Source organism: Zootoca vivipara, chromosome Z2 (assembly GCF_965207765.1).
Source record: "Zootoca vivipara chromosome Z2, rZooViv2.hap1.1, whole genome shotgun sequence".
NCBI classification, from domain to species: Eukaryota; Metazoa; Chordata; class Lepidosauria; order Squamata; family Lacertidae; genus Zootoca; species Zootoca vivipara.
The window spans coordinates 2,683,272-2,704,437 of record NC_142585.1 but is presented as its reverse complement, the minus strand read 5'-3'; the positions used below and the strand labels follow the sequence as shown (position 1 = coordinate 2,704,437).

General features: G+C 43.3%; 1 protein-coding gene across 3 annotated transcripts; it reads right to left on the bottom strand.

Moving 5' to 3' along the window:
• Positions 1 to 214: 214 nt before the first annotated feature.
• On the bottom strand, positions 215 to 13,711 carry LOC148686530 (protein FAM162B-like). 3 transcript variants are annotated; one of them, XM_088664422.1, is made up of 5 exons: positions 13,549 to 13,711; positions 8,073 to 8,175; positions 7,328 to 7,332; positions 3,759 to 3,865; positions 215 to 1,737 (listed from the first exon to the last, which is right to left on the bottom strand). In XM_088664422.1, exons 1-5 carry the CDS (start codon positions 13,709 to 13,711, stop codon positions 1,624 to 1,626), a joined length of 492 nt encoding a protein of 163 aa, XP_088520548.1. In that variant the 3' UTR covers positions 215 to 1,623. The 3 variants fall into 3 exon arrangements, 1 of the variants encoding a protein (XP_088520548.1); XR_015948619.1 differs by lacking the exons at positions 215 to 1,737; positions 3,759 to 3,865; positions 7,328 to 7,332; positions 13,549 to 13,711 and adding exons at positions 4,232 to 5,015; positions 12,878 to 13,278 and having other exon boundaries at positions 8,126 to 8,175; XR_015948618.1 differs by lacking the exons at positions 215 to 1,737; positions 3,759 to 3,865; positions 7,328 to 7,332; positions 13,549 to 13,711 and adding exons at positions 4,232 to 5,015; positions 12,801 to 13,275 and having other exon boundaries at positions 8,126 to 8,175.
• Positions 13,712 to 21,166: the final 7,455 nt, after the last annotated feature.

Below are 21,166 nucleotides of genomic sequence, written 5' to 3'. Positions count from 1 at the left end.
ATATCTCTATTTTTTACTTGAACCAACATGAGTCACATCTATTGCTCCACCCACTATTGTATTTAGCCCCACCCACCACTTGTAAGTGGACCCTGGAAGGTTATGTAAGAGGGGAGCCTTTGAGTTAAACAAGTTTTCCTGCCTCAAGCTTACAGAGTAATTGATCCAGGCACCCCATTTAAATTGTTCCAACAAGATTCTCCTGTTCCACTTCTTGTATATAAATAACGTTTTATTCACACAGAAATGAATTTTATTAACTATTTTGATTGTGGGTTGGGTTGGGGATATAACACTTTGGCAAAGGCCAGCCTTCCTCAATGGTTTAGATGTCCACCTTCCACCAGCTCCAGCCATTGTGTCCAGCACTGCAATCCAGCAGCCTCTGGATGGCACCAGGTTCAGAAAGGCTGGTGTACAGAGAGAGATTTGGTTACAGGTGATGGTTGTCCTCCTCTAATCAGAAATGCTCAGCTGAGTCCAGATGTTCTCCACTGTCCAACTCAGGTCTGAAAGATGGAAGTATTTTAAATGGTCACAGTCTATGGGCAGAATTAAATACTGAAGTCTTGAGAATGGTTCCCCTCTGGATTCCATTAGGCTCTCTACAGTTACAATAAACAGAAAATGATGAAAATGATATACCGTTGGCATTTAACACCATGTAAGCTGGCTAAAATGTATGGGGGTATGAATCCGAGGTGCTGGAGGTGCAAGAAAGAAGATGGCACATACTACCACATGTGGTGGTCCTGCAAAAATATAAAAGAATACTGGAACAAGATATATGAAGAACTAAAGAAAATGTTTAAAATAATATTTAAAAAAATGCCTGAAATGTTCCTTTTAAATATCCTACCACCGGAAATAAATAAGGAAATAAGATCTTTATGCCTATACGCTGTGACCACTGCTAGAATCTTGGTAGCTAAAAATTGGAAGAGCGAGACGCTACCCACAGTAATAGACTGGCAAACACAAATGTTACATTATATTAGGATGGCATGGTTGACAGACTCAATGAGAGATATACCTGTACAAAAGACAGTGAAAGAGTGGAGAGTGTATAAGAACTATCTCAAAACATATTACCCAAATAGCTCTCTACTCACGGATATTGAATGATGCTTCAGAGAAATAGAAAGGATTAGAATAATAATGAGGAGGAAAAAGAGATATCGTTAACATAAGCCTGTGAAACATAAGATATTGAAAAGTGTGCAACAAAAGGGACAGGAAGTATCTATATGTAGATGTGAGGAGTGTATCTGTTTTATATTCTTATTTGTTTTGTAAATCTGTGAGGATAGGTTTTGACGAAATATTGTAAGAATAAGGTTTTTCTTGCCCTTTTTTTTCTTTTTCTTCTTTTTTTATCGATCTTCTTTATTGTATTGCTGATTTCCCCCCCCTTATTATTCTCCCCCACCTTATTATTCCTTTTTATACGTAAGTGTATATTTGTTGCTTTGCTGATTTTAAACAATAAAAACTATTTAAAAAAAGAAAAAGAAAATGATTGTTTTCCTATCAGGTATAGAGTAGAGACCAAAGTCTTAGAGAAGCATCGGCTTGATGGCGCTCTCTGTATGGACCACTGGTCGTCCTTTGGGATTATCCCTTTCATGGTTGCTCAGATTTTCCAACCATTGCTTCCTTTTCCACCTGTCCTTCTGCTCTCCACTTAGCTTTCTTCTCTGCGTTCATCTTCAGCAGCGTGTCCTCTCTTTTGACAGCCTTCAAAAATAAGAACATCTGGTTGGTAACATTCCCTACAACAGGGAACCAGGGTAAAGATCACAAGGGCCCCACACAGCTGACTGTTTCTTGAGCAGCCCCCAAGTGCAGGCATCACCTGTCAGTGTTTGAAAAGGTTCTGACCTTCTTTGACTCCTTCACCTGGTCCTCAGACCCTAGTTGGCACAAAAGAGTCCTTGAAAAAGGGTTTTTTTTGCAGAGTATTGCTGCTTTTATTCTTAATCTTCTTCAACCACGACTGACAGCTTTATACATAAACCAAACTCAGCCAACTTTCTATCATCCAACCAACCCACACTCGCACAATCAATGAGCACTCTATATATACAGGCATATGTAGGTGAAAGGTTGGATGAGTCATGCAGGCTTTGCCAATTCATTGTAGGCCGTGAACTCATGCTAACTCAGTTCCTTTTGTATTAAAGAAACAGTGCCTGATTTTTAGCCGTGACATCACCTAGGACACTTGAGTGAAATTCATCACACACAGAAGCAGGGCCGTCTCAAGCCGGTCGGGCGCCGTGGCGCAGAGATCGCTCCGGCGCCCCTGCCCCCTGACGCCCCGCGCCACCGGGACTATCCCTAGGGCCGGGCCTGAGCAGCAGTTCCACCCCCAGTATGCTGGCTGTTTGCCATAATAATGAACATTAAAGACAACAGCGGCAACATGTGGACTGATGAAAAATGAGGGCATAAATGTATAACTTTATAAGTTGCAGCGAAGCGATATTCAAGAGTACAGTCCATATAGTATCAAAATAAAATTCATCCAGTGATATAATTTGAATGCTTAGTGATATCTGTCGATGCAACTACTGTAATAGCAAATCATAGACAGTGATCTGGATAATGACACTGTTTTGATGTGGTCTTCCTCAGTGTTCAACTACTATATATATATATATATATATATATATAATATATATATATATATAATGAAATTATATCAAGGACAATAACCAGCATAACAAGCTTCTTAATAATCAAAAACACTAATTTTCATCCAATACAATAAAGGTAAACAACACAAAAGTAAACAAAATAATAGCATACCACAGAAATGTTTACAGTCAACTTCTAAGGAGCAGTGGTCATAAAACCATAGCTGCCAAGTATCCCGTATCCGCCGGGAAAACCCCTTTTTTCTTACCGTTTCCCGGCGGTCTCCCGTTTAGTGGAAAATCCCGGTATTGTCCCTTAAATCGGGACACTTGGCAGCTATGAATGGAGGAGAATTACCCGGCCATTTTTCTGGTGCCGCTTGCCCTTCTATGGGCACCAGAAAATGGCGCCGGCGGCGCCGGAAGTCGCTTCCGCGCATGACCGCGTGACGCAACATCCGGTGGCGCTTTGCCCTTCTATGGGCATCAGAAAATGGCGGCGCCGGCGCCGGAAGTCGCTTTTACGTGTTTCCGGTCATGCGCGGAAGCGACTTCCGGCGCCGGCGCCGCCATTTTCTGATGCCCATAGAAGGGCGAAGCGCCACCGGAAGTTGCGTCACGCAACTTCCGGTCATGTGCGCGCTGCCGATCCCGGATCTTTACGACCCGGACTTGGCAGCAATGCATAAAACTATGTAACCACCATAGCTGCCAAGTTATCCCTTTTTTAAAGGGATTTTCCCTTATGCTGAATAGGCTTCCTCGCGAGAAAAGGGAAAACTTGGCAGCTATGGTAACCACTGCTACCCAAACCAAGGTGTTAAAAGTCTAATATACACCAAACCAACCACAGGTGACTCTCCTGCTAATCATGAAGACACAGAACATTTAAAGCTACAGACCAACTCTGATTTAAGATACAGAAATAATGACGCATGACCATGCTCTCTGCCCCCCCCCCCTGGTGCCAGAGCATGAAGCTCCACCACTGTGTAGAAGCTAGCATCTTCACAAATGTATGTGAACCCCGTGTGTGTGTGTGTGTGTGTGTGTGTGTGTGTTTAAAGCACATTGGGTTGTATTTCTTGGTCTGAGAAACAAATGAAGTCAGTTCTTTACCATTTTACCAGAGATTATCGTGGTCACGCATCCTAGCAGAGTCAATGCAATCATGATGTAGCAGATTCGGATCCTCAGCTGGCTCTGAGCAGCCTTGAGGACTTCCACTTTGGAAAATCAGAAAACAATGGTGTTGTCGTGTCATTGACTACTCTAGGATCCAACCTCCTGCTTGTTTCTGGACTCCATCAGCTCCAACCAACATGGCCAACGGTCAGGGATGGTGCGGCCTGAAGCTCATCCTGTCTGGTGAAGGGTGGGAGCCACCCGTGATCTAAAGTATATCCTCTCTTCAATTAGCACAACACAATACCACCCTAGATACAATGCCACAAAGTACAAAGTATCACATGTTGTCACATATCAACTTTCAGGCAACAAGTTTTGAAATCGGGCCTCCAAAACTGCACTCCCTTCCCCTCCCCTTTTCTGGCACAGCTGCAGGTATATATGATTCTATGACACCACAATAGTTAATTGATCTCTGGTTTTATTTTTTCCTGTGCTTTTTACAATATGATCTCATGTTTTCTTGGTGTAAAGTGCTGTTTTTAATGAATAGCAATATACATTTTTTTAATACTATAAATAAATATATGAATAATTTTTTGGAAGGAGGAAACAGCAAATTTATTTCGGCTTTCCCCTGCTCTCCAACATTTGTGTGTTGCTATTAAGCACCATGACATAACAAATGAACCATGATAAAAATGCTGCAGAGATCCTCTGTGTACCTTGTCATGGAAGCAGCTGAGTGCTACAGTAATTTGCTTTGCAAAATTTCTCTCAAAAGCAAGTGGAAGCGGTTATGGATAAATGAATGCTTCCAACTTGGTTTGGCTTATTTTTGGACGGAGATATTGATCGACGCCCACACACGAAACTTCCTGTATCACACACAGCCCCAGTGAAGCTCTTCCAGAGAAAGCACACACTTGCCATTAAATGTATTTTGGATGACATGGGAAATAATGGCTGTGCAGGCGTTATTATGAAGAGCAAGCAAGTGAGAGAGGAGTCGGGATTTAGTTCTCTCTGCCTGGAGGCAGGAAGTTGCTTCTGAGACACCAGATGGGTGGAATGATACGGTACAACAAAATGTGCCAGGGTCTTAACTCTCATTTTGCTGGTCTTGCTCCCACCCCTTGTTTCACAAATCTGGCAGGATGCCTCTGAATTCCAGTTGCTGGGAATCCCAAGCGGGGAGAGTGCTGCAGTTGCCCTCAGCTCTTGCTTGCAGGCTTCTCAGTGGGGCACCTGAGAAAATGGTGTGCAGATTAAACTTTATTTGCAGAGCCGATGGACCATAGCATTAAAAAGACAAACACCAACAAAAACACATTACAAATATGAATACCAATAAAACCTATTAAACCTATTAAAACCCAAGGTAAAAGCTGGGTTGTCATTCAGTCGATATCCCTCTGTCCCATGGGCGGCGGCCTTCTCTCTGGTAGATTGTTCTGGGCCGGTTAAGTGTAGAGTCCAGCCAAATTAAAAGATTGTGAATATAGCCTCGGGAAGATGGTCAGGACAAGGAGAAAGATAATAATAACCAAATAAGCAGGGGATAATAAATAAAAATGAATTAATAATCTCATTCCTTGAAACTTGGCATAAATAAAAAATATAAAATCCTAGGCGGGGAGTCCAGGTGACTACACAATTGTCATTCAAATAGTGTCAGTCTCATTGCTCTCCCGATAAATCTGGCAACCTTCTCTGTTATCGAGCTGTTCCGGTCGTCTAGGAGTGAAAACAATTTGGCTTCACATGAGCGGCCCGGGATGGCAGATAGGAGCGGCGTGATGGTCTCATCCCTCAGGTCTTTATATAGGGGGCAAGACAAGAGAACGTGTGACACAGTCTCTATGTAGCCGGATCCACAGGGGCAAAGCCGGTTCTCGATTGGAATTTTTTGGTATCGACCTTCAAGAACAGCTGAGGGTAACATATTTAGTAAAGGGTGCCTAAATTTTGGGATGGTTAGGTCAGACAAATATGGTGCCCGAGAGTCAAAGTGGGAGGGGGGCAGATAAGTGTACCAAGCACTAAATTTCTTAATAGAGGCCAGATTATTCTGCTGTTCGATATCCTTCAGGCGCTGGTCAATAAGGGATTTTGCCTTGGGGAGACCCATTTTAAGTAGGTGCTGTGCTACATGGCCACATGTAAGTAGTTTTTGATGCACTGCTTTGGACCACAGATTTCTGTGTGCATCATGTGTAACTAGGGATAATAGGCCGGATGGATTTAAATTTAAGCGAAGCTAATAATTGAATGTTCTTAGCCAGGTCCAGGTTTCGACAGAGGGGAGGCCGGTCTCCAATCGTAGGGCCACATTTGGTGCACATGGTGGGACAGCTAGAATCTGTCTTAAGAATTTAGATTGGACCATTTCAAGTGTGCTACAATGATTTCCCGTCCAGATTTGGGCCCCATAGAGTAATTGCGCCAAAGGTTTTGCTTGGAAAACCTCTAGAGCCGCTGGAATATGCCTGCCTCCCTTCGTATAATAAAAGTGAGACAGTATCTTGGCGCTTTGGGAAGCTTTTTCCCTAGCGTATTTATGATGAGCCTCCCAAGACCCTGTTGACTAGAAAACTATTCCAAGGTAGTTGAAAATTTTGACCTGTTCTATTGGCTGATTGTCCATCTCCCATCTGTGTAGTCTGTGTCTCCTAGCGAAGACCATGACTTTGGTTTTTTGGTGATTTACCACCAGTTGATTTCTCCTGCAATAGGATGAGAGTAGCCTTTTGAGGCCTACTTTAGTTCGTGATAGGAGAACCGCATTGTCCGCATAAAGGAGCACTGAAATTGATTTTTCCCAAGTTTAGGGGCATGAAACTCCGGGGATGTTAGGTATTTGACTATGTCATTTATATGCAAATTGAATAAGGCCGGGGCTAAAATGCAGCCCCGCTTGACTCCTTTAGTGGCTGGAACAGGGCCAATTAGTTGCCCATTAACTGCCCATTACATACAGCTTGGAGTCTTTGTATAGGCTTTTTATCAAGAATAGTAATCTTTTGTCAATGCGATGATAATATGTTGAAGAGTTTCTGCCATTGTTTTTTACTAATATGTTGGGTTCTTCTAGACGGCTTAAATTTTTTGATGTTTTTAGTTTTCTTCATCTTGGGTTCTGGTTTTCTTTTGCGTGAGTTCTTTTTGCGTGGTATGTGGATTCTAGCGTCTAAGTCCGGGGTCTGATCTGTGACTCTTTTTGCCTGTTTAAAATTCTCCACAAGCATCAGGAGTCGGCCATTTGTTATTGCTAGGAAAAATGTTTATATTGTGGAGGTCTGTCTGTATCTGATATATTTGGTTATGTAGCTGATCACCCATCTCTTCTATACTGTTGGCATTCACTGTAGGTCTTGCTGGTTTTTCCTGAGATTCTGAGATGATTTTTGAAGATCGGGGTCATTGGAGTTAGGGGAATTACTCGTCATGATGTTCTCAGCTAGGGCAAGTTCCTATGCCCATCTCATGGAATAATTTGGGCTTGCATGATCAGTTTGTAACTCTTTATGTTGTATTGACCAATCCAACACAGTAGGGACTACTTCTTTTAGGGTGCTCTCGCACTGTGGGTTCTTATTCCCTTCTTTATGAGGGAAATAATTGGTGATTTTACTTTGCCTCCTTCGGGGCTCCAACTCCCCCTGAGGTGATATTGGTGCAATTCCCAGGTCCATATAGTTCTTTCTTGTAAAGACCATATTGGGTATGGAAAAAAGGTAATTGGGAGCAGTTTGCTAGAGTCTCTTCATACCGGGGTTTTTAACTTTACCTTAATGGTGCTAGGGCCCGGATGGATTCACTTAGCTCAGTCACAAGCAGACGTGATTGATTATGCTTGTCTTCCAATTTCCCGCCTTCGAATCTTGGGCTACAGCTTGTTTTACATGCAAGGTTTCATGATTGTCCCTTGGCTTGTTAGAGCCTCCAGGGTTATTGCTCCCAACTTTCCGACTTCTCAGCTTAAGTTCTCAGCTTAAGGCTTCTACCGTGCTGTCCTATGGTGTCTTCCCCCTCATGTATACAAGCAGAAAATGCCAAGACTGTCTCCAATACCCTCATAGACCCCAATGATGTGCAGTGTCCTTTTACTTTTGAATTAGCACTTTTAGTTAACAATGTTTCTTTTTTTAAAAAAAATCTGATATATTCTAAATTTGGCATGGTATGGATTGGGGGGAGTAAGCAGCTTAAAAATCATGCTAGGGTCATATAGAGAAGCCTTGAAGGCTGCACTTGACCCCTGGGCCCTTTCCTTTTAAGGTTAGTTATGTAATAACTTATGACAAGAGGTGTGGGATGTCTTCTTCTTTTTTAAACCGTCCTGACCACAGCAGTACCTTTTTGTCAAGCTTGGTTGGTCTTCTTTCATTTCTGATTGCTCTGTGACCTTAAAAATATAAGCCAAAGTTCAGCAGTTGTTGGTTCCAATTGCATCCTGAACAGGATCCTTCATCCCCACCCCACTACTGAATCAATGGATAGGATTGACCCCTCTAAATAATTGGCATGTAGGATGGGATTTGTGGAGCATCCCTTTCCAGCAGGCTGATGATGGAAAAGCCACAAGTACTTTTCAAGGTGAGATGACATTTTCGTCCCATAAACTTCGGTTAAAGGACAAAGGGGTGGGGGGAGGTTCCCCCCTCCTTCCCCTCCACCCATATTTTTTTAAAAAAAACACAGCCAGCCCAGATGGAAATGGCAAATGTCTCATCTCCCTTTAGTAATTCCCTTCACTGAAATCAATAAAGCACACAGCTCCCAGAACAAGCTATGCAATGAAAAGAGTCTCTAAATGATTTATAGTTTGTGGGAAGAAAGAACCCAGAATAAATTGCTAAGACGGGAAGTTATAACAATGCTGCTGCAGCCTCACTGTGTACACACTTCAAGAAATAGATTATTTAAAAGAAATAGATTATTTAAAAGAAATAGATTATTCTTCATTTCTACCCAAGTCTACCTTCTGCAAGGAAATGGAAAGACTTTTACGAGAGAAAGAGAAAAATCATATGCATGCCTCTCAAGTCTTCCATTATTCAGAGGTGAGCTGTTTTTGTTTTTGTTGGCTTTGATTTTCTAATAACTAGAACCTGTATTAAAACAGGGGGGGGGGGATGACAGATCAGGTAGTGGAATTAGATGCAGTTCAAGTCCCTGCTTCAACTCTGAAGATTATTGGTGACCTTGGACCAACCACCATCTTATTTATTTCTTCCATTTATTAGGCACCCGATAACAGCAGATTTTGAGAAAAAATGTTGTGCACAAGAGAATCTGGCCCTTAGGTGAAAAAGCTTCCCTACCTCCGGCTTACAGTTTTCCTAATATTTTATTTATTTGAACTGTTATTTGAACTATTTCTATATCTATATCACTTAACTCCAATAGTCCAGACCCTCCAAGTGTCCCTGTTTTTCAGGGACATCCCTGATTTAGAGAAGCCGTCCCAGTTTCTGATTAGATCCCAGAATGTCTGATTAGATCCTTAGGATGTCCCTGTTTTCACTAGATAAATATTGGAGGGTACAGAGTTATCCAACCCCAGAGCCATCTGAAGGCAATCCTTTATAGGGAATGTTTTTAAATGTTGTATTATGTTTTTATTTATGTTGGAAGCTGCCCAGAGTGGCTTGGGCAACCTAGTCAGATGTGTGGGGTATAAATAGTAAAATTATCATTATGGAATGGGACCTCCCTATTTTCTTCAGAGAAATATCAGAGGGTATGATCGTCCCCAAAGGGAAAGGTACAATACCAAAAATAAATAAAAGCTGGTTAAAACTATAAAATCAAACCTCAGTTAAACAAATGCTAGCTGGAATGACAAAAAAGGTCTTCAGTAGATGCTGGTTGTTCAACAGGTAGAGAGCCTGCCTGGACTTAACTGGGAGGGTCTTGTACTAATTTGGGCACGTAATACTGAACACAGGGCTTCTGATTGATAGAAGCTATGCATCTGAGCCATGGGGGACCATTCACAGTGACTCCCCCGAGGATCCCAGTGACTGGTCAGGGATAGACAGGATTAGGTGGTCCCTGAAGTGCCTTGGACCCAAGTTGCTATGGGCACGATAAAGTAATGCAAGAACCCTGAAGCTGGCCTGGAAGCTTTTGAGCACTGGAATTGTGTGAAGTTGATTGTCTTTCCCCATCAATGGCCTAGCTGCAGCATATTGCATAGCTGCCAAGTCCGGGTTAAAAAAATAAGGGATCAGCAGCGCCGGCAACGGAAGTGGGCAGAGCGGCACCGGAAGAAATCAGAAGATTACATAGACTTGGCAGCTATGTAACAGTTACACACTTCCTGCAGAATTTTCAAAGTGTTTTTACTTAAGGCACGATGCCTTAAAGCTGCTCCAAGCAGCTTTGCACCGTTAAAGCAATCAATCAATCAATCATCAATCAATCAATCAATCAAAGAGAGCAAGCCCTCAGTTGACCTCCTAAGTACAATAGTTGAACCAACCCTCAGAAAGAGGTGTAGATCTAAAGAACTAAACTACAGGTCTGTGGCCTGTTTGCACTGGTCTGAGGACTGGTTTCGCAGCAAAATCTGGTATTCTCTGACATCCCAAATCTAATCTAATATCTGTTTACCCTAACTGGAAACAGTTCTCCATGCTCTCAGATACAGACCTTTCCTCAACACCTGCTACTTGATCCTTTAAAAACAAAACATAACAATAACAATAACCCTATGAGGTAGGTTAAGCTGAATGACTGGCCCAAGGTCGCCCAGTGAGCTTCATGGCTGATTGGGGATTTGAACTCTAGTCTCCAAGGTTCTAGATTAGCACTCCAACCACTTTAGCACACTGGTTTTTATTATGAGCTCTGCCCATGTGGCCCAGATCTTCCCAACATTATCTGAATAATGCGGGAGAAGCACAAGCTGCAGTGAATCCCACACCATCCAAGGACAGATCTTAGGACATGGTAGACCATGCTTAAAAAAATACTAATAATCATTTCAAATAAGGACAAACTAATGGCAGTGTGGGTCCACCACAATCATTTGTGTGCACCCAATTTTAAAATGCATGTTTCAGGACTATGGAATCTTGCCCACCCTCCCACCACCACCACTATTGCAAGGCTTACTTCTAACAAGTCATTCCTCCGATTTCACATTTTCATCAGCCAGGCTCCAATTTGAAGGTGAATCTAGCTAGGAGATAAATATTTTGTGTGGTAAAAGGCAGGGTGCTGTGGAAGGAGTGTTCTGAACTGAGCCAAAATAGGCAAACTGGTGTGCTTGGTCTTGGAGGACAGCATTGATATAATGAGATGTAAGTGTTGTTGAACCAGTTGAGAGCAGTGGCCATAAAGCTATTATGTTAAATATACATGCAAATTGCTAAGAAAACTCAACATGGTCACATTTGACTTCAAAAAAGGAAACCACCCCAAAATGAAGGGATTGATAAAAAAGAAGTTAATAGGCAAAACCAAGGGGGTCAAATCTCTCTGAAATGCTTGGGAGTTGTTTAAAAACACAAAATTAGAACTGGCATGCATACCGCAGATCAGAAAAGGTACCACCAAGGCCAAGAATATGCCAGTATAGAAGCAGAGCAAAGGAAGCTATTAGAGGCAATAAGGTTTCCTAAAAATGGAAGTTTTGTCCATGCGAGAACAGAATAGAACAGGAATTTGGCAAAAGAAATGCAAGCAGACAATAAGGAATGGTAAAATTACATAAAATTTTAGGAGCACATTGCTAAAAACATAAAGACAATCACTGCCAACAAAATCTTTAAATATATTAGGAGGAGGAGGAGGAGTATAGGTAGGGAGTGATAAAGGAGTTAAAGGTGTGCTGAAGGAAGATAAAAGGCTCAAGAAAGTGGAGTCTAGGCTTAGGCTGAGTGCACACCATACATTTAAAACACCTAGAAAAAGCAGCACCCAGGAAGCTGTAGTTCGTTAAGGATGCTGAGAGTTATAGCTCTTTTGGGGTAAGCTACAGCTCCCAGAATTCTTGGCGTGTGTGTGCTTTAAAAGTATGATATGTATAAAGCCTTAGATAGCTTTAATAGGGAATATAAGTTTTATAGAGGACAGAGATCTGCCAACAGTCCAAAACATTCATATTAATATACGTGCTGCTAATTTTCTCTTCCTTTATTATGCTGCTGCTCTAATAAACTGTTTTGTTATGAAAAAAACTATTCCATTGCGCATTTATTACTATCATAATTTGATTTTTATAACCATTTTCATTTCATCAGTAAAAGAAGTTACACGCAACTATTTAAAATATTTAAAAATAATTACAAATGAAGCATATACTAAAAAGCAGATTAAAATACATGTCCACATTTTACATGTCTGGATAGGCTTGCCTAAACAAACATTTATTTGTTTTTGCAAGCACCAAAAAGAAAAGGGAAAAAGAAAAAGTAGTGAAGGTGCCTGCCTGGAATCAACAGGCAGGGAGTTCCAAAGTCTACCTGTGCTGCCACACTAAAATATTGATTTCTCAGAAGTGCAGGTGTTTTATGTGGAACCAGTAACTGTGCTAGTTTTCTCAGATCAAAGCAGTTGAGTTGGGAATACATGGAGGAAGGCAATCTCTCAAGTAAACTGATCCCAAGCTGTTAAGAGATTTATAGTCCAGCATGAGTGGGATCAGGCCAGTGGCCCATCTAGCTCTAGAAACATGGCATTAGGGATTATTATTTTTTTAAAATACAGGAGGATAGCCATGTTGGTCTGCCATAGCCAAAATAAAAAAAATATTGAAAAAGATTATTTTTTAAAAAAAACTCTTCCAAAAAATTCCTTTGAATCAAATCCTTAAACTTTTTTTTCCTTAAAAAAATTCCTTAAAAGAATCCTTCCAAAAATTGTCCAGTAGCACCTTAGAGACCAACTAAGTTTGTTATGGGTATGAGCTTTGGTGTGCATGCACACTTCTTCAGATACTGGATATCAGATATCTGAAGAAATGTGCATGCAAAAAAATTTAAGGATAACACACACACACACACACACACACACACACACCTCGTAAAGTGGCCCCATCTGATATTTGCAGGATTCCTTCCACCAGCCCAGACTTGCTCTTCTGAAAGAGAACTTACCCCCACCAAAAGCAGGGATCCCCAAACGTGGCGCCAAGGGGGAAGGGAAGAAAGCCCACAAAAAATCCAAAGCATTGGAAGCAGAGCGGAAGCAGCTAGCACCATAGAGAAAAGGTAAAGAGTGATCCCCGTGTGCACACTTCCTCCTGGCTCTGCTCGCAAAGCAAGCCTTTGTGCCGGGAACAGACGTGTCCATAGAGATAGGAAAAAGTAAAGAGTGATACTCGCGCACGCACTTCCTGGCTCTGTTTGCAAAGCAAGCCTTTGTACCGGGAACAGACGTGTCCATAGAGATAGGAAAAAGTAAAGAGTGATACTCGCGCGTGCACTTCCTGGCTCTGTTTGCAAATTCCGGGGAAATGACGGGATTTTTACCCATACGGGATGACAGCAGGAAACGGCTTTAAAATCGGGGTTTTCCCGGAGGAAACGGGAGACTTGGCAGCTATGGATATTGTACCAGCCGGAGTTTCTGGACCAGGGAAGGATGGTTGGTGAGCACACACACACACACTGCAGTAATTGAGACTTGAGGTTAACATTGCATGGCTTATGGTGGGCAGATTATCCCTTTCCAAGAATGGTTGCCTGCTGTGCCCTCCCCCATGTACTTGTTCCATTACTTTTCACACACACAAATTCTAAAGAGCTTTAGAACTGCTCTTACCCACCTGAAAAAGTTCTTACCCACCTGAAAAAGCTCTTCACTGAGCCCTTCGTTTGGGGCAAAGGGGTTGTCCTCGCCAGTGTCATTCGGGTGCCAGGGCTCCTACAGAAAGCACCTGTTTTCCACAGTTTGGCTAGAGGCCTGTGTCCAAACAACCTTGCAAACATGCTGGCAGCCTCAAAGCTCCCTCTGGAGTTCTGGCTAGGTAGGCAACACAGGAGCAATTGAGTGTTGACTGAAGCAAGGCAGTATGGAAGAGGCCACTCCCCCCTGAGGTGACTCAGAGGCAAGTTCAGCCTTGGAGGTTTTCTTTCTGGGTTAAAGCTGATGGTCATTATATTATCATGAACCTTCTCCCAGTTAGATCTCCAGAGTAACAGTGACAATATCAATAAAATCTGCTTCCTTTGGCTGTGTGCACACCATATATTTAAAGCAACCCCTCACCTCCCAAAAAAGAATCGAGGGAACTGTAATTAACCTCTCATAGCACTGGATTTAGGGTGATGCAGGCGGCTCTCCCGTATAGGACACTGAACCAAGAGGGTGCAAAATTGAGAAGATCCATTTGGGGGTGCTAAATTTTGATCTTGCACAGAGTGCCATACTACCAAAGTCCACACCTGCCCTCACTGATAGACAATTCCTAGCACCCTTAACAAATTACAGGATTCTTGGTGAGTGTGCTTTTAGAAGTACTGTAAATGTATGGTGTGCTTTCAACCTCTCCCTTTTGCCACAGACCATGCATCCCGAAGGAGTCTGGCACAGGAACAGCTTGGGAAGCAACCTTGCAACATTCATATAAGTCACCTTCCTTCTCCAGGACAGAAATCCCATAAACATCCAAATGTAAAAGTGCTACAAAACTTAGCTGTGGGTGGTGATGGTTGGCCAGCACATGTGAAGCACATGTCAATCCCTGGAGAAGTTCTGCAACTTTTTTTAGAAAGTTGTTTTGGCATTGGGGAATAAGAGGAAGGATGAAATGTACATAGAATTGCAAAGTGACCATGAGGGTCATTTAGCCCAATCCTCTGCAGTGCAGGAATCTTTATTGCCCAACATGGGGCTGGAACCCATGAGATTGAGAATCATATGCTTTGCAAACTGAGCTAGCTCAGCAAAATTTTGTTTCTAGAAGACAGAGGGTTCGTATGAAGTAGGGTGGGTTCTCCCATACTGCTGGTCTCCAAGCAGACAGCTATTTCTTGAAGGTGCACTTGTTTAGGATTCCCTGCACCAAGGGCCCTTCAAGTCTGACCCTATAGTCCTTCCTGTGTTGGCATGGGCTAACCCAGCGTTTGACTTTATATTACTCCATGCAAGGATGGGAAGGTGGGAAGAAGCCTGGCACACTAGGAACAGAGGAACTTGGCTTATACTCAGGGGCGTACCCAGGATCAAAACTAGGGGGGGGGGAGCCATGGTTGTTCAGGGACGGGGTCAAGGCACAGGAGGGGAGGGGCCATGAAGTGAGAACATGGGCGAGGCTACAGGGCCAGCGGGCCCGACGGCATTGCGGCTACAGCCACCACCGCTTCTGGGAATGGTTGCTACCCTGCTTGGCTGGAGAGGACGGGAGGGTCGGGCAGGCGAGAGGGGGTGGCAGGGCGGGCGAGGGCGAGGCAAGGCACGGCCGCAGTCACGACGGCTCTGAGGCGTTGCTGCATATCAGCATAATATTTCAACCACCTTGGGGAAAAATTCCTGCATTGCAGGGGGTTGGACTAGATGACCCTTGTGGTCCCTTCCGACTACAATTCTATGATTCTATTGATGAATTACCATAGCATATGCATCATTCTGTTTCTTGAATTGTCCTAGGCATAGCAGCCAATGCGATAAACCATCTCCTTCAATAAGGGCCCCAAATATATATATATATATATATATATATATATATATATATATATATATATAATGTACACACACACACACACACACACACACACACACACACATAAAATGGGCAATAAAATAAAACATGTGTGATGGATTCAAGAGTATATTTCAGAGTATGGGATTTTCGAGAATCTACCTTGCATAACTGCAGACAGTAAGACATTAAAACTTGTGAAGGAAAGAGCTCTGCGCAGGTGGAGATCGTAAAGCTGGTGTCAATATGGAGTGCCCTGACCAAACGAGGGAGGAATTCCCAATCCCAATGGTGAACAGGTTTGGAATTCAATCTCTAGGATTCCACAGTGCACTCATGAAGCCTTTCTCACAAATGAGAATGGCCACAAGGAAGCAGAGGTTTAGGATCCTAGATGGGCTCCCTTCTCCAGCGGCAGAGCATATGCCTGTGCTGCCCAGGGTGGGCGTGCTCCCAAGGGGCATGGGGCGTGGAGGGTGCCCTCCCATACCCCGCAGTTCAGGGTAGGAGAGGGGCAGGGAAGCTGCTGCACACTCTTCTCCTGTTCTCTGCAGCCGGGTCAGATATGACCCGGCAATGGAGCTGCAGCAGTCGGGTGTGCCTCACCATGGCGGAGGAGGCCCGCTCTTTGCCAGTGGGTCAGAAGAGCTGCTGCCGCCGGGTGTGAGGTGTGCTGCCCACTTGCCTGCCATTTTGTCACCCCCTCAGTCATGACACCCGGGCAGACCGCACCCCCCGCACCCCCCACCCTTCCTACATCTCTGCTCTTCCCAGGTTGGAGACCCCCATCTTCCCCTTACTTCCCTCTTCAGTGTGCACAGAAACTGCCTTCTTGGTCTTTGGACCCATGATTGGTCTCATCTGCTCAATATGCCAGAGCCTGTTTTCACACGCAAGGCATAGGCAAGTCCCTAACTCACCTGATTCACTGAGAATCTGTTGGAGATGTGGGGACTTTAAGAAAGATCCTGTGAAAATGTGGGAGACTGAGGGACATTGGACTTTGTCCCAGCAAGAACCTTATAAGCTAGAGCCCAAGCTAGACTCAGAGAGTGAAGACTTCTTGCAGCAACTGTAAATAGTGTTTTTATATAGAGTGTGTGTTCCTGTTTGCTGTGTAAAAGCTGAACATCTGCCATACTGTTGTTTCCTGTTGCGAGCCTAAATGCTTGACTGAACTTCTGTGGCACATACTCAATACAACACACACAAACACAAACACGCACTGCCTCCATGCAAGTTTTATGCTGAATGCTCCCCTTTTGAACATCATAAAAATCTCAGTGACTTTCCAGTTTAGCAGAAGCCAGCCTTCCTCACTTAAGTAATATGAACTGCTCCTTTGGAATCAAACTAATTGAGCATTTTGAAGGGAAAGGTTAGTCTTGTAGATATCCTTTAGACTGTATTTAATCAAAGTCAAAGCAAACACGATTCAAAGAGTACCTACCGTAGGTACCTAGACAAATACGATCCACATGAGAAATTCCAATGAAGTTGATGCAAAACTCCCAGCAAACTTGAGTAGGTAGAAAATAAGGCAGGCTATAAAAGACAAAAGGGCCCTCTTATGCCTATGGAGTGTAAAGGTCTGTAACAGCAAGAACACACCCTTTGCATGTAAAAGTCCCAGGACCAGGCCCTGATATCTCCAGGTAAGGCTTGGAAATACTCCCAAAGAAGAACCTGCCAGTCAGTGTAGACAATGCTGAATTAGATGGAATAATAACGTTCTATAAATTAACTTCATATTTTTTCTTGTTTTATCTCTGAATGCAATCTATAGACTGGAAGGTAATTTCAGATCACAGCTTCTGATGTGATGAGGTGAAAAACCTGTCAAGTTTAGGAAGTTTCTATAAGTCATGAGGCCCCCCCTCTCCTCACGGATACAAGAGCCAATGTTCCCTTGGAAGAGAGATGGACTGTTAAACCAAGGGTGGATCTACACACACAGTATAAATAATACAGAAAATCAATCATTAAACAAAAGGGGAAAAATGCTATGGGAAATCTCAAAGAATTCTTTGCTCTCCATCGCCATCTGGTGTTGTATGTTTATAATTCATTCAAAGCACTGGTGTTTTTTTTTACTGATGTACCATGTTTCTCCAAAAATAAGACACCATCTTATATTTATTTTTTCTCAAAACAAAACAAAACACAGTGGCTTATTTTCAGGGGATGTCTTTTTTTTATTAAGTAAGGTACAGTTTAACCTACAAGGTTAAACTGCCTATCACTATGGCTTATTTTCGGGGTATGGCTTATTTTCGGAGAAACACGGTAGGTGAGTTCCAGGTCCTTGGTAAGTGGGCTGATAATTTCAGGGGCATCAGTCTGAGCTCCGTCCTCTATGAACATCTCCATCTAAAGTCACTATGTTAGGCTCCCCTCTCCCTACAGTAGCCTTTCACATGACCTCATACCTTCCAAAATCCCAGTGAGGCAAATCTTCTCTGTTCTCAACTCCCTCCCTTGGGGCTCACCAAATCCGCTTGCACCATCCTGCTAGTGGGCCCATATGCACTTTTGCCCACCACCACTTCTTCAAGGGCTACAGCAACTTGGCTTTCCAGACAGCATACTCCTGGAAGCCGGTGCCACTTCTGGAAGGAGGAAAAGGAGTGTGTGATGCTTGGGCACAGGGTGAGAGAGCATCTTTTGGTCTCATCTTTTGGTCCCATGCTCTGGTGGGAGTCAATTCACTCGTGCCAGAATGTGGAACCCAAGAGCATGCATCTTTTGGTTCTATATTCTGGCATGGCCAGAGCACAGGAGCCAAAACAGGACATCTGGGAATGTGATCAGAAGTCAGGGTGGCTTCTGTAAATCTGAGGTGTCTTTTTAAAAATGGGACAGTTGCATGGTATGTGAGCTGCCAGGCCTGAGAGCTCTTAAGCCTTTCTGGGCAATAGGCTGGATTAAATGTTCCCTACCCAGGTTTCCTAACATATGGGAAGGAATGATCCCCTCACTTCAGCAGGACCTGGTAACACCCACTTTAGCTAATATGTTAATTTCCCACCAGTGACATTTTCTCTCATTTGTTACACTTTGTGGTTTTTATTTGAAAGCCTGAAACTGTGGTTAATGCTGATGTTTAATTACACCACCAGGGCCTGTCCCCATGACATCTGTGGTCCCACCCCTACTTCTCAGGTTTGGGGAATCTCAAGGAATTTCAAAGTCTGGAATGTGCATGACTGTGCTTTACATGTGTGCTGCAGATGAAGCTCTGGAGAAAGTCTGCTTAGTTCCATTTTTGATGCTGTTCAGGAGGCAATAAGACAGGCCTGGCCTGTTGCACTTTAGGGACTTGTGTTTGCCAAATTGATTTTTGTTCTTGTTTCTAAACAGTATTCAACGGCATATTTGATCTAAATGTATGATGTTTCTGCTGTCGTTTGTATAATGTTTGATTAATGATATGTGTTCGGACGATTTTCTTTTCTTTCTGCCTGTGATTTTTTGTGTTGTTTTAGGGTGGTCTGGGAACTTTCTGTTTTCCTGTGAACTGCCAAGGGCAGCTCTTGCAATCAGGTGCCCTCCAGATGTTTGGGACTAGAGCTGTAATCATCCAGCCAGTTGTTGTCTCCAACATGTGGAGGGCACCAGGTTGGCCAAGGCTGGTCTTAAGTAAGCTCAGTTAGAAAAAGAGGCTATATTAGTGGGATAGGCAACAAAATATTACACTGAAGTTTTAGGTTTTTTAAATTTATTTTTCAAGCATCCATTCTAATTTGGTTGCATAGGTTAGACTAAAGCTGTGCATGCACTAACTCATACTGCTGGCATGTTGACTCCTGATTATGTGAGGTTCTGGGAGTCCCACTTATGTGGAAGCTTATAAGTCACTGATATACTGATTTAGGCCATCAGTATTGTAGATCAATATTGTCTATACTGCCTGGCAGGTGCTGTCTGTGGTTTCAGGTAGGCATTTCTCCTAGCCCTAGCTAGAGAAGTGAGAGTGACCCTGGGACCTCCTTCTCCATGCAAAGCAGCTTTCCATGCTTAGATTTCATCTGTATATGCTTCTGTACAGCAGGGCCCCACTTCCTGTGCGGAAGACTTTGCATGGCGAATGCATGAAGGGAGCTGCTGTTATGCCCCATTACACCTGGGGGCAGCTGGACAGGGGCAAGCACTCAGCTCTTTCCTCCAGCAGCTAGTCCTGCTGGTGTGTGTGTGTAGCACACTCTAGCTAAGAGGAGGGCCAGCCCTGCTCTGCTCTTCTGTAGGTTTAAAGTCAGTTTTTGCCCAAGCCTCTGCCTGTGCTGGACCACACCATTTGGCGATAAAAGCAGGATGCTGCAGGTCAAGGAAGAGATAATAATAAGATGATGATGATGTTTTTATTTGTTTTCCACTATTTCCCCAATAATAGCCAAATTATAACAATATCTACTTTCCAATTTATACAATTATTCAAATGCCAAAAACAATTATAAAAAGAATGAACTTGACAGAGATGGATGGTGGTCAACGGATTGAGGTTGAATCCTGACAAGACTTAAGTACTGTCTCTGGGGGGCAGGGGTATAGCCTTGTCCTGAATGGGGTATAGCCCGGGAGTCATTTTGGACTCACAACTGTCCATGGATCCACAGGTCTAGGCCAGCTCTCTACCAGCTCCATCTGGTACGCAGGTGGAGACCCTCCCTTTCTGCAGACTGTCTTGCCAGAGTGGCATATGCCCTGGTTATCTCCCACTTGGACTACTGCCATGTGTTCCAAGTGGGGCTACCTTTGAAGGTGATTCAAAAACTACCACTAATCCAGAATGCGGCAGCTAGACTGGTGACTGGGAGTGGCCGCTGAGACCAAATAACACCGGTCTTGAAAGACCTACAATGGTTCCCAGTACATTTTTTAGCACATTTCAAAGTGTTGGTACTGACCTTTAAAGCCTTAAACGGCCCCGGCCCAGTAGACCTGAAGGAGCATCTCCACCCCCATTGTTCAGCCTGGACACTGAGGTCCAGCTCCGAGGACCTTTTGGCACTTCCCTCCCTGTGAGAAGTGAGGTTACAGGGAACCAGGCAGAGGGCCTTTTTAGCAGTGATACCCTCCCTGTGGAACACCCTCCCTCCATATGTCAAGGAAATAAACAACTACCTGACTTTTAGAAGATATCTGAAAGCAGACCAGAAGGTTTTTTATGTTATATGTTGTATTGTGTTCTTATATCTGTTGGAAGCTGCCCAGAGTGGCTCGGGCAACCCAGTCTGATACACGGGATCCACATAATAAAATTATAATTTTTATAATTGTTAGAGAGAATTGTAAACTGCTTAGAGTTGTTTTATGATGGTGCAGTGTAGAAACTTAACTAAAACAAACAAACAAACAAACAAACAAAAAACAAACAGAGAAATGTAGAGGAACAGGATTTCAGCTGGGCAGCCCTATGCAAAGCAGGGGAGTGCATTACTGATCTTGTTCCCAATGCCATTTACTTTGTAAGAATTGGGCAGGGCAACAGCTTGCCCTGCAACGAAATGCACCAGGCATGGCTGCAAATTTGCAAGAGCAATGATGCTCCATGGTATCCACTTTTGATAACCTTGTTCTCCCAAGTTGTTGTTCTTATTATTCATATGAGGGATTTAGACACTGCACTTCAATAAAATATCTTCAAGAGCAGCTTCTTATGCATTGAAGCTCTTTCAAAGCTAGGTTTATGAGCTTTAGGGGCAGTTTGTGGCAGGGAAAGGGAAGGCAGCAAATGGAAAAGGTT